At 35.7% G+C, this 14,110-nt stretch overlaps 1 protein-coding gene across 2 annotated transcripts in view; it reads left to right on the top strand.

Annotated features, from left to right (window-relative positions):
* The window catches only part of RICTOR (RPTOR independent companion of MTOR complex 2), a 75,648-nt gene that overhangs the window by 19,676 nt on the left and 41,862 nt on the right, over positions 1–14,110 (top strand). For both annotated transcript variants that reach the window (XM_066338684.1, XM_066338683.1), the window contains exons 3-6: positions 268–365; positions 8,823–8,887; positions 11,035–11,166; positions 12,127–12,190. In XM_066338684.1, coding sequence (XP_066194781.1) covers positions 268–365; positions 8,823–8,887; positions 11,035–11,166; positions 12,127–12,190 — 359 coding nt within the window. The remainder of the gene's footprint in view (positions 1–267; positions 366–8,822; positions 8,888–11,034; positions 11,167–12,126; positions 12,191–14,110) is intronic.

The raw sequence follows: 14,110 nt of genomic DNA, 5'->3' as shown, positions 1-14,110 counted from the left end.
TGATGAAAATCTGCTTTAAAGTAGGAATATCTCTTTCATGGCCTTTGCCATTTATTATGCAGAGCTGAGGTATGCCTGGATTTGGTCTCTAACATAAAGCAGATTGATGCTTCTTGGAGCAAAAGTACTCTACATCCCTAACTGCGACCAGGAGGGTGTGTGTTATATTTGTGAAACTCCATGTTGAATGCATATTTAGATTTTTCTTCTTTTTTATTTTTCTTTTACTGTTATCTGCTAATACCCTCTTTTTTTTTTTTTTTGCAGACCCTTGTGATAATATGAGAGAAATTCTCCAAAATGTGGCCAAATTACAAGGCGTGTCAAATATGAGAAAACTAGGTCACTTGAATAATTTTACTAAGGTAAGAGCTCAAATAGTGTCGTAGAACAAGTGATTGTACAGGTAAAATGCTTTGTTTTTACTCAGACATTGGCTGGGATGTTGATAAAATTGCTTAATATCACAGAACAGTACTCAAAGCCTACATACTGTGGGAAAGGAAGGTATCAAATAAGGACAAGCAAATATGCGAATGCAGAGTTATGCTGATTGCATACCTGTCCTGCTGGCTGAATTTTTGTAGTATTTTAGTGCTTAGAAGATGGAAATACCTCCCAATTAATTGGTTAAGTTGCATAACTAGAGCTAAAGAATTGGTTCCTGCTGTTCAGAATTGAAATAAAAAATGTAAAATGCCAGACTTTCTGAATGTAAACTGATGGACTATGATGAATGGAGAGGACTGTATCAATGCACATTATGTGCAATGTTTTGGACACAAATAGAATAGGAACTGCAACTTTCACTGCAGTTTTAAAGGGTCCATTTCTGGAATATGTCTCTAATGATCATTTTAGTCTTCCAAATTGTGGACATGTGACAGGTACACACTGAAAATACAACAGATACATTGGAAGCTGTCATTGTGAGCTGATGAGGCAAGAATTGAAAACTTACTGCAGTTTGAGGGTGTTAAGCTGAAGAAGCAAACCCTGAAAGATGTTCAGAAGGACAGCAAGTACCATTTTTTCGCTAAAAGAGAAACCTGTGGAGAGAAGCTGAGACAACTAATGGGAAGTGGTCAGGGAATTAGGGAAAACCTGTTCATCATAGGATGGTGAGTGGTTTTGCTTTGACCAGTGTTCCATTTGTCAGTGTGAGGGAAACATGCATTGCAGTCAGTGAGGGCGGACACGCTGAAGCTTCAGTGTGAGCCTTAGCCAAACTGATGGACTGATATAGGGACGTGGTGTGTTTTACACCTTTCTGATAGAGATAGGGCAACACACCCGAAAATGAAAACTGAGTTCCCATGGCTGAGGATGGATCCTGCAACCAGCAGCAGCCAAGAAATAACACATGGGAGAATGTGGAGGATAAAGTAAGGTTTAAATTATGGTTGCAAATAAGTTTGTTACAAAAAATTGAGTAAGATTGCCAGGAGTTCAGTTGACATTTTTGAGCCAATCTTAAGTGAAAGAGTGAATACTCAAGGGAAGGTGTGGGGAACCAGCTGATATGAGAAGGACAAACATGCATGATAACCTTTGAAGTACGCACCTTGGCTGCTAAAGGCACTCCTTGTGAGATTAACCACTTCAGTGGTGATGTGTAAGATTGACTAAACAGGAGGGTGTGTACTGAGAACAAAATTACAGTAACAAATGAATTCAACTTTTAATGCATTAATAGCAAACCTGTAAGTGCTCAATTTTCTAGGTTGGTTCGGAACACCTGTAGGTGCATAGCATTCACTAAAGAACGGAATTTCACACTGAAAAATCTTCATTGGCCTATTGCCTTGTGTCTTTGAGACATCAGCTGTTGACAAAATGCTGCTGTTTTCACTAGAATTCATAAACGTGTTGCAGGAAAGCTGTTTATACTGCTAGAAAAGTCCGACGTATAGCTAGGTTTCCTTTTTGTGATAATCAGGAATTTTTGAAATGTGAATGCTTCCAAATTCTCTAGTTGTCTTAAAATTAAAGAGCTGAGTTAGGTTTGTAGATGCATGATTTGTGGTGAAAAGTCAATATTTGAAACTACAGATCTTAAAACAGGTTCAATTTGCTATTGAAAATCAGATCTTAAGCATCCATAACTGTGTTAAATGAATAAATATGCATGTTGAAATTTAAAGATGAACTATTTTTGAGATATTGCATAATTCTATAGTCGAATATTTGAAGAATATTTGGGGGTTTTGTTAAACCCAGTATTGAAAATGGAAAATACTTACAGAAATGGAAGTACAATTTTCAAAAATTGGACTTAAGACTGGCAGGAAATTATGAGTTTGCGAAAAGCAACTTAAGGAAATTAAATATGATGTTTGAAGATGGAGACTGTATTTCATAACTTGATTTTGATTCTAAATCAGAATCACCCTGCATTAGGGAACCATACTATTCAATTTAATTTTGAACACTTGTTCTTATATTCATCCCCTGGAATATGTACTTTGTAAGTGTATAACTTAGTGCATTTGTTTTAAAAACAGTTCCTATTTTTGTTTGTACTGTAAATGTAGTTATGAGAATAGAATAAAAGTTGCAAGTAGTACTGTATTGTCTGCATTGTGGTTGGAACAATTCTGTGTTTTTCATTCCAGCGGTTAAAAGTGAAAGCCTGGAGCTTGGCGAGATGGTTTTATTTCCTTTTAGCACACTGTTCTTCTACCATGAGTTGGTATAGTCTCAGTTCCTCCTTTGCGAGACAGGAGTGTGAGTAAGATTGATATGCTAAGGGCTGAGAGTGTTTGTATCCTGTCTTGGAATCACAGTGAATCTGAACTTGATTTATTTATAAATTGTTGCAGTTTTGTTCCATTTTTGAAGGGCTACTTGTTGTCTGGGATATTTGTACTATGGACAGGGAAAGGACCTTTGAAAATTTCTATTTCAGATAGAAAAATACGGAAAATCTATTATTCTCTTGCTAGAAATATTATTATGCTTTAAAGAAAATATCTGAACTAGTCTAAGCAGTTGCTTCCAACTACTTTGCATTTTTCCTTCAAAGACTGTGAATCTTACTGTTTTAGTTCTTCAGTCAGGGAAAGCAAAATGTTTGTATCACATGGAAACAAGTAATGTTATTTACTCCAAATATGGAGTTTCCCAGTAAGGGTCATGATAGACACCAAATTTTGTATTATTTTCAGGATATCTGAGGTGTGTTACTTCGGGGTTTCTTTACTTGTTATGTCTGGGTTTCTTTACTGGACTGGATTTTTAAGGCGATACCTGTTCCACTCGCCTCCATTTTTTAAGGAGCAGGAACATAGTCATCCTTTTATGAATTACTGAACTAGTACTGAACTAGGCTCCTGGGCTTTAAGTAGTAGTTAAATTCTTCAAGGGTTTTTTGGGGTTCTTTTAATAATCGTGATCAGAAGTCAACATGAGTTACTAGTTCATCTGCAGGAATGAGACAGTAGATACTTTATATGATACTTTATACTTGTGTGCTTAGGTGCTGTAACTCCTGTTTAATTGCTGCTTCCCTTAAAGAGAAATGTAAAGTAGTCGCATTCAGGTTTCCAAAGAACCCACTGCTACTGTGCAAAGTATGCTTTATACATGATATTCTACAAAAACTTGCATTTCATTTATCAAATTTTTGCTAGTACTACCTATTAGCAAGTCATTAGTGTCTGAGTTTTTTGCCCTTTATCTGCAGAACATAAGTTGTTCTTACTCAACAGATGGTCGAAGTTTTCTGTTCCAGAAAATTAGCACTCCCAGTCTGGTGATGCACATAAAGGTATGCTTAGTTCTGAACTGCAGCAGCATCAGACTTAGAAATTTTATCTGCTTTGAATGAGAGCACACTCCTCCTGTGCTTCTCATAACCTAGTAAATGAAGCTGCAGTTTTGTGGGCAAAAACTTTTATGAAATACTGCCTCAATCTATATTACTTTCAAGCCACCCTATTTAAGCTAACTGATATTCTGACCTGAAAACTGTTCAAGGATTTGACCTCCGGTAAATGGTCAGTGCCACTTGCACTGTCACAAGCAGTTCACACGTTTGATATATGGATTTAGCTCCAGTAAGTCAAGTAGGATTACCCATCCTTAATTTATATGGCTACCTACATAAGGCAAGCACTTTAGATTTTCCCAGCTTCTGCTGATTAGTACCATCACAGTTACATCTTTTGGGTTTTCCCCATCCCCGTGCAAAGTTGTAAGTGATAAATCACTGAAAACTGGAAGAAACTGTACAATTGCATTTACCTGGATGAAAATATCTTGGTGATTTGAAGTACTTATTTATAATCCTCTGTTATAGGAGGTTTATCTCACTGGGAACTTCTGAGAGGTCGTTCATTCCTTTGTAAAACTAATAGGGTATTTTAATAACAAGCTGAAAAAAATCCACAGATATTGTAGGAATTTCTTACTTTCTTTCAAAGAGAAAGGTACTTCTTAAAAGACAAAATCAAGCAATAAATTTTAGATATGAACTTGGCAATGGAACATGTTCAGTCATATAGTGATATGGAAAATTATGTTTTCAGTCTGTTTGAAACGAATTGACATTATTTAAGCGCGACTGTGCTGCTCTATATATCTCTTAGCTTTTTACCATGCTGCTGCTGCATGACTTTCACTAGGACAACATACATTGAGTGGCTTGGATATGGCCATAGAGGCTTTCCTGTGTCTCTGATTCATAGTCTGTCATTTTAGAGTGTGTTTTGCAAAACCCAGATATGTTAGACTGAATGTACTGCCTGACTGTAACATTCATGCAAGTAGAGAAACCACTGGCAAAACCTGAAATCTCAGAATGATGTAGCAGATAGGAACAGAACATACACTTAGAGCCATTCAGCTGTGTAACAAATGTGTCTAAATCCAGAGTCCACAGTTTCAGTAGGAGATTCTCTTAAGACTAGGATCTGCAAAGTAGTCTTTGCTTAAATGTTACCAGTGGTGGCTCAAGCTGTATTTCCAAAGTTATAATGCAATAATTACATCCTGAATGCACAGAATAATATAATATTTTTATCTAGTAATTGCTGTGGCTATTTTGCTAAGTATAAATTTGAATGGTCTCAAATGTGCATTCCACTTGTGCATGCTGTTGACCTCCTATGGTTTTGTTGTTCTGAGCTACTGTTTCCAAGACATGTTGATATGTTACTCATATTGCTGTGACTCATCTGAGTAGTATGAAAAACTCATAGCTGACAGTAAACATGAAAAAACCCTTCACTGTAAGTTAGTCACTGTCTGGCCTAATGTACGTAGCATTTTGTCCTAATATTTAATCTTACCCTCAGAGAGTCTTTGCTATGCCCAGTCACTTTATATTTGATCACAGAATTTTAATTTTGAAATGGACTCATTTGCAGTTTTTCAACTCAGAAAGTATGGTCTGTTTGGTTTTGTGTGTACCTGTATAAAAATATATAAAATTTATTGTGTACCTTTAAAATTTTGTAGGTAGGATCTATATATGGAAAATATAAGTAGTATAAAAAGAGAAATAAATTCATAATTGCAGGTATTATATAATAATCCACTGCCATTTTAATGTGCAATGTATAGCCAAAATTTCATTGTCAATGTATAGCCAAAAATAGATTTTGGTATTCTGGTACTACTTACCTGCAGAGTTATACTATTGTGGTATGTATGTTAATTTTTAAATTTTACAGTCACACATATGACAGTTACTTGACTTTGTCAGGAATTCAGCCATCTACAAATACTACTGCATTTGGGCCAGAATCATTGATCTCCTTAATGTTGTTTGAAGATGAAATGAGAAGAAAACAGTAACATTTTTTAGTATAATCTATTTAAGGACAGACATTTATAACATAGCAAATACCCAAGGAATTGGAACCAGCTGAACAGTTTGTTCTTTATAGCAGCTTCCATATTTTTTCCCTCTTTCAAACTTAGACAAATCCAGCCTTACCAGCCAGTTGTTTTTTTTCCCCCTAGATAAAATAAACCTAATGGCTCAGCCTTCATGGGTATCCACTGATTTTCTATGTACATTTTTCTGCTGCACTTTTTCCACTTTGCTTTTAAAATGTAACATACAAAATGGTGTTCTTACAGAGAGCAACCTGTGAAATGGAAAAAAAGTCTTTGAATCTCAAATATAATGCAGTCCCATTAGTATTTCCAGAGATAAAATTTGGTGGGTTTTTTAAGTTAACATTCTGAATGTTAATTTCTGGACATTCTCTTTCTCTGCTGACTATTTCCATTTCTTATATGTCTGTTAATGTGTGGTATCCTGAAGGATATGATATGCTGTTCCTATTATTTAGTTGAATCTTCTTGTTAGGTTTGGGCACTCCTTTCAAGTCCCTGAGACATTTTTGAATTCTGATCTTGCTGTCCATCTTTTTAGGCCCTTTTCTATGGAACATACATAAATTTATGGAACATACATAAATTACAAAGAAAGCGAGTTCATAAGTACTAGTGTCCCATTAGAGGGAGAATAAACTATAGCTGGTTTTTTTTCTGTGGGAGAAGTATTTCAGATGTACGCAGAGACACCATCAAACTCTTCTATAATTATTACTGTCAAATTTGAAATTTATATCTCAACAGCACTTAAACTTGATGAAAGTTTTAACTTGTCAGGTTACATGACTGTGTTTGAATTTCAAGATAAGGTCAAGTTCTTTGCTGCATTGGTGAAGATGTGTGCAGTGGGATATATAGGTGTGCAGACAGTTGGTGTTGAGGAGCTTATAATCACTGTATCTATTTGGTGAGAGTGAAAGCCAGACTAGAATTGGTCCAGTGAGCTAAATGGTTTTTAGCAGTGCTGCAAGTTAGGTGGGTTCCTGGAACACGAAAAATGTTTCAGTCTAACCTCAGGACTGCTCAAGATCCAAACCAGTGGTAAGTGTGTAATAAGAGACTAGTTTCATTAATGCACTAGTGCACACTATAGCAGCTTTCAGAAAAATGGGGTTTTCCTACATCAGAATTACAATTCTATGTTTATTTCTAAAGTAAGAAAAACAGACTGTTGAGGACAGTCTTTTATGTTAGGTTAGGATTTCTCGTTTATGTCTAGAGTGGAATGCTGTGGAGAAGTTTAGATGTATAGATGATTAGCCTAAACAACTATTGATGTAACTGTCTGCAGCTGAACAATGAACTGTTTTTACTCACTATCTTCTCACACTGTTTTGCTTACACTCTGCCTTCCAATTTTTACAGTTCATAAGATGTCAATAGAAATGCTAAAGCAGCAGTGGTAGCCTTACGCAGTCCAACAACATCGCATAAAAATAGATTGATGTTAGGAAGTGACATACTGTGATTACCAGTTAGTGCATCAATTGTCTAGTTTTATTATCACTTTTTGAATGATGGTAAAAAAAGGTTATGTAAAAACTTTCCTTATGTTTTATAAAATAGTCTTTGGCTAAGAAAAATGCAAAATACAAAATGCTTCAATTAACTTCAATTATTTGAACCCAAATGTGGAGCTGATCGAGGCCTCTCTCATTAGTAGTCTTAAATTTCAGTATTATCACTAGTTCTTTTGATTGAAAGACAATTTCATAAGACATAATGTGATCACCGAATGAATTTCTACTTGTTGAGCATAAATCTAAGTACTGTTTGAATTTTAATGATGTTGCTAATAAAATGGTTTTACTTAGAAACAGAGTTTCTGTGCAATATGCCATTTTTTCAGATGAAAGTGAACAGTAGAACTGAAGCATGGAACACACTAAATATTTTAACTTACAGTAGCCTTGATTTGGCTGTTGATGTTGTTTATTATAAATTTCATATTATTAGCAGTAAATACACATAGAGAATGTGTTACAGGGTTTGATGTATTACGATATTTTCAGAGCAGAGGTAATGGCTGGTTAGCACAAATACTTCCTGAATTCCTCACTGAGGAGAAACTTAATACAGGCACTGACTTAGAACAGAACACGTGCCTATTTTGAAAACAGAGGACAAAGTGCAAAGTTACTGCAATCAGTATTAGTCACTTCAATTTTTGGAAGTGCTTAGAAAAGTGCTTTGGGATTTCAACATGATAATACTTTATAATTTTAGCCAGGAGTAGTAAGTGAGATTACTAGGAATTTCTTTGCTGCTCTTGAAAAGAAGAACAGCATCAGCTTCTTACGGAAGAGATTGTTTTCTCAAGAGGCTGAAACATTGGCAACTTAGGTTGCTCCTTTTAAGCATGATTTTGGGCTTTAAAACTGTGCTTTTAAATCTTTTCTGGTCACAATGACAAGATATGGTTGAAGCGTCCAGTTTGTGACAGTTTATAGTTGTGTTTTTGTGTGCATAAATTCAACCTTTGCTCTCATTTTTCAGAGGTACAAATTCTGTAGAAAGGATGGCAGGCCAAGACCAAATGTCAGTTACGGGACACTTAGTAATGCCTTCTGATTTTTTTGTGTTTCTGTGCTACTGTGACAAAATATGACATAGACCATCATCATCAGTCTTTGTTTTAGAGCTCTTACCTGAGTTCCCTGCAGATTTGCTTTGACTTTGGTCTTTTTTGCTCTCTGCTGAAATTACCAGTTGCCAGCTAGCAATCCCAGTACACAGCTTACACAACTGTGCCACCTTTTTCTGGTATGAAAATCCACAGGTGAGTCTCCATATCTAATGTGTGTAAGAACACCATACAGATGGCAGAAATTCTCAGGGAAGTCTGAAGCTGGTAGCCTCTCCCTTGCTACAAAGCAAATTACTCAGATTTTTTTGAAAGCATTTCCCAAAATCAACAGTTTTTCATGGTTGTTTTTGGGGAGCTATAAATAATAGCTATTTTCTTTTATTTTCAGCTTCTTTGTAATACTGGCCATGCTGAAGAAAAGTTAGGTTTTACCTATGACAGCATCATAATATGGTAAGTGGAGAAGCATGCTAGAGCAAGCCTAGGGAACTTCAGTTGTTTTGGTGCAATTAAATGAACTTCATTTGTACTTTTGAACTAGTATTTTTTATTTATAATATGTTTAAAATTTCATAATGCAAGTATATAACCTGAAATATTTTAATGGGTAAAATCAGAAATACAGTATTCACTTTTGAGCAGAGACAAACCCTCCAAGTTAGAAGTGTAGATTTCTTTATTACATTCCTCAAAGATGTAAAAGTGTGTCTGAATATTTCAGTACTTGGAGAAGTAACTTCTAATAAAAATGTACATCTGCAAAATACAAAGTGTGCTCTTAATACAGAATCAGGATTTAAAGATCAATATTTTATGTTGTATTGATATGTCTATGTCCATGTAGCTCTGCTTTTCCTGCTACAGACATGCCCTGTTTATATACTTTTAAGTGGAATTTCTGTCTATTTTGTGGCCATTTCTGACTGTCAAATATAACTACATGCTTATTTCCGTATGAAAATTTGTAAATATTTCTGAGGACCAGCACTAGTAACAAAAGCAAATAAGATCTAATATTTAATGCATTTCTGTGTTTTCAATTTAGATCTCAGTTAAGGAAAAAAGCTTAGGAAAGCTAATTGCTCTCTGAGCAAAATATTGGGAAACCTTATGTAATTGTTTTCTTTCCTAAAACTAATGTCTTTATCATTTGACTAGCTGTATGGTTAAGTACTAACTGTACTTAAAGACAGTGGTACATCTCTTTTTGGTAGCTATTGGTTTTGGATGTTGGATCTCATGATAGTCTTGTCCTTTGTAGTGGTTTCAATTGTGCCAGTTCTTTGGTGGTCTGCAGCTTCCTTGTGAGGGGAGGAGGAGGGGCAAGCACTGATCTCGTCTTTCCATTGATCAGTGACAGTGCCCCAGGGACTGGCTTGAAGGTGTCAGGGGAGGTTTATGTTAGATATCAGGAAAAGACTGTTTACCCAGAGGTTGGTTGGGTAGTGGTCCAGCAGCTCCTCAGGGCAGTGGTCACAGCCCCAGGCTTGGCAGAGTTCGTGAGGTTGGCCAACATTCTCAGGCACATGGTGTGACCCTTGGGATTGTCCTGTGCAGGAGTTGGACTCAAAGGTCCTTGGTATCAAGAATACAGCCAGTATCAATGCAGGCTGTGGGGCTTGAGCTGATTGAGAGCAGCCCTGTTGAGAAGGACTTGGAGGTGCTGCCAGATGAGAGGCTGGGCATGAGTCAGCAGTCCAGTCTTGGAAGTCCAGAAATCAGCTGTGTCCTGAACTGAGCATATTCATATTACAGGAAGGATGGTCTTGAAACAATTCCCTACTTGGTACTGAAAGTAATAATCAGTTCGTCTTTATTGCAAATGATGTGGCAGTCTTTCTACTTTGTCTAGGTACCACCTGAGAATAGGTTCCTGTTACAGTGACTTACCCAAGATGGGTATACACCAAGAGATTATAAAAATGTTTTGCCTTGAAGTAGCTGATTACCATGTATGACAACCCTAGGATAAGGAAATAAAAAGGGCTTATTTTATGTATTTTTTTAAAAATAAGCCCTTTGTAGAAGTAGAAATTCAGTCTCACTGGCTGAAGTATTTACATTCTTAGATGTACAGTGAAAAATCCTACTAGAAAATGTTATTGGGAGGTTAAGGATTTCACCCCACCCTGCATGTTGTTGCGGAAGAGGGGACAAATCTCTTGAGGGCCTTCAAAAGGGCGGTGTACTACTTCATGATTTCTAACTCCCTTTCTGGAGTTCTGCCATATCTCTTCTTCTTACTTACCTTATTCTACCTCTTAATTTTCTTGGACTAATATTGTGCTCAGCTGTTTTGTCAAATAACAAGTTGTATACAGGTTTTGGTTCTATGTCATTTCATGGATGTACAAGCTGTTATTTGGTGGAGAAATAAATTTGTGGCTTTTTAAGATTACTGTATTGTCTGTGTCTGCTGACCAGGTGAGGGCTTGCCTTCAGGATTGCACATGAGAAGACCTCAGAAAATGAGTTCAGAACATTTCTTTTTAAAAATAATATTGTTTTGTCTTAAATGGGTGAATAGTAGTTGCATGTCAAATGGTGAAGTGTACCTTCTGCTTAATGGTTGTTTATCCCTCTTGTTTTCTTCATTCTAGTCTAAGGTTAGCCTTACTAAATGAAGCAAAAGAGGTGCGAGCAGCAGGATTGCGAGCCCTCCGCTATCTTATTCGAGACTCCAGTATTCTCCAGAAGGTGCTAAAGTTGAAAGTGGATTATTTGATAGCCAGGTATTTTTTCTCTTTCTTCTTGTTGTAAATTGTAAAATTCTAGATCACTTGCTTTTTCACAACTGCAACGGGAGTGAATTTATATTCTCTTATGTTCTTAGTAAGCAGTTTTATAAAAGACTTATTTCTTCAACAAACTATTTCATCACACTAGCTAATCCAAATAAAATGCTGTCCTAATATATATTACAAGTAATCCAAAGAATTTCTTATTTTAAGAATAAGTGGCATTAACTATAAATTAATAATGTTGAAATATTAATAATTTTCATGTCTCATGTTTTTGTATCAGGGTTGTTTGATTCTTTGTACTATTACAGTGCTGTGGAGACTCAGTACAAAGTCAGAGTTAAAAAATAATTGATGTCCAAGAATTTGTAGACTAAATATAATCAATGACACAGCAAAAGAATGACAGAGAGCAAACCAACAGTGAGATAATAGAAACAGCATGATAAATAGATGTAAATAATAGCATTTCTAGTGCTTCCTGTAATGAAATTTTTTATTTAATATACTGATACAGGTGTGTGAATTTCTGTTTACAAATATGCACATACAGTTTTAGTGTGCTGTTCAATTTTTTTAGAGCTAAAGGACTTTTCTGATCTGAGGACACTCAAAGTGTGTTCATGTGAAACATTACAAGTAGTTGGTGTGGTCTCATTTGCAAATTACAAATGCAGCTGGCTTGGAAAATAATAGTTGAAGCATTATGCTTTGCCATTTTATATTTGAGAACATTCTACTGACTTAATTGTAATGACAATAGCTGGGAAAATATAAACCAAAGCTAACTGATAGAATATAATGAGTATATTTGCTGAAAAGTGTAGTTTTTAAACTGTAAGTCAATTCTTTTTGTTTTGTACTCATATGCATAAAAGTTAATGAGTTGTTAACAGTTAAGGTGAAAGTTACTGTTGTTATAAATAAAATGTGTTTTTTAACTAACTTTAGGTGCATTGACATACAGCAGAGTAATGAAGTAGAAAGAACACAAGCACTTCGATTAGTCAGAAAGGTAAAATCTTGTATGTATGGTTGTATCTGCTGTGCCGCTCAATTGTGCTGACTCCTGGTTGTCTCCATCAGCAGTGTTTTTTCCCAGTCTCTAATATCTTGCTTTACCTTTATCATGTAATATAGCTGATAATTTAAAAGGCAGAAAAATGTAGTGAAGAGAGTTGTTTTCATTTTATATTTTCACCATTTAGAATCTCAAGTGCACTAGAAAAATCTTGCTTATTGGACAAGGTTTGGGAAACAGTTACCAAAGAGTGAATGCAACAGCATAAAAACAACTTCAAGTTTCAATATTGAAATTACTACTTCATTGTATAGTTTATTTAATCATCCGTGAGTCAGAGATTGGGAGAGTTTTGCCCTCTGAGAAATGAGACAATTCGTCACTGAAGTAATCATTCAAGAAATACCTACAGACTTCTTTGTTTGTGGCAGTTGATGCTATCTGTAGGATTTTGTCTCAGATACTCAATAGAATATGGTTAGTCTGTGATGGTTACTGTACTGTGTACCCATGGATGTGAGATTTGGAAGTATGATAGCCGGATTTTCAAGTTCATCCTAGAGAAATTGGCGTATAGAGGTACCAAATGTATTCAGCAGACATAATATCCTGCCTTCCTGCTAGGCTTCACTTTTCTTTATTGTTCTCATATTCTTATAAAAACTACTAAAGAGTGGAGTAAAGTTTGAAGTAATTGAAGAATGGTTCCCCAGGAGCGCTGTCTGTGTTAAATCTGTCTTTGTATTTTAAATCTACCTAAATATGCTTTCTGTCTTACAGAAGATAAAATGTACTTGAATAACAGTTGTGCCAAGGAAGAGTTTTAAATATTAAACATGGCTACCTTCAAACCCAAACAGGCAGAAAAAAAGAAGAGAGAAATAAAGAAATAGATCCTTGAGGAAGTTGCACTTTATAAAAGTTCTTTGCAAATCTATTTTGACATAAGAGCTTCACTGTAGACTCAGATTAATATAAATTGGAAGATGGAAACACATCCATAATTGGTTTTATTTGTGCCAGAAATTTGTCTTCTTTATTTGTGGGCCTTTTTGAGCATTTCCTATTGAGCAAAAACTTCAGTTTTGCATGAAAGAAGAGACAGCAAGATAAATTAATTCATTAGTTTGATCTGAAGAAGTGATGGTCAAAGAGAAACATCAAAGAAATCATACAACTTATCCTTGGTGGGTTTTTTCCTCCATTGTGATGCAAGGGTTTTGGCATGCACCAGGTTTGTGCATCAAATACTTGGGCTGTGCAGCCACGCTTCTGGTCCGTTAATGCTGTGAACTGTGTTGATGGAAAGCCTTTTCTAGCATCTTTTGCTACTTACTTTCTGTTTTTTACTTACATTCTGTTTTCTTAAAAGACAGTGCCAGACCAACAAGAAGCCACCCAGCCTGCTACCACTAAAGTTAACAGCTTTCTCATGTGCTGTCTAGGCTACAGCAGTTAAGCATGCATTGGCACAGAGCAGTATGTACTCAAGAAATTCTCTCACAAGAAATACTTCCTGAATAGCACATTCTGTATTTTCACACTGTCTTTTCGTTACCCTGCTCTTGCCTTTTTTCCACCTCTGTCTTCATCCCCCTCAGTGTCTCAGATTTAGTGATTTGATATGAGGATTCCTGAAAGATTATTTAAAGGTCTAGAAGGGAAGAATGAAGGGCAAAAAAAACGTGGAAAAGCTAACAAAATTGTTTAGAAGATAATTTATTGTGAAACTGATCTCGATTTTTCCAGTATCACAGAACTGTTGTTTTCATGTTCAAGATTTCTCTTTAACCTCATCTTTGGTAGTAAAAAGATGTCTTTGAGAATTGCATAGATTAAAATAAAAACCTTCTCTTTTCTTTCTTTTCATAGAGAAGAGCTTCAAAATATTAATCCTAACAATCGTAAACTTTG

Source organism: Sylvia atricapilla, chromosome Z, assembly GCF_009819655.1.
Source record: "Sylvia atricapilla isolate bSylAtr1 chromosome Z, bSylAtr1.pri, whole genome shotgun sequence".
Taxonomy (NCBI): Eukaryota; Metazoa; Chordata; class Aves; order Passeriformes; family Sylviidae; genus Sylvia; species Sylvia atricapilla.
This window is presented reverse-complemented; position numbering and strand designations above follow the sequence as displayed.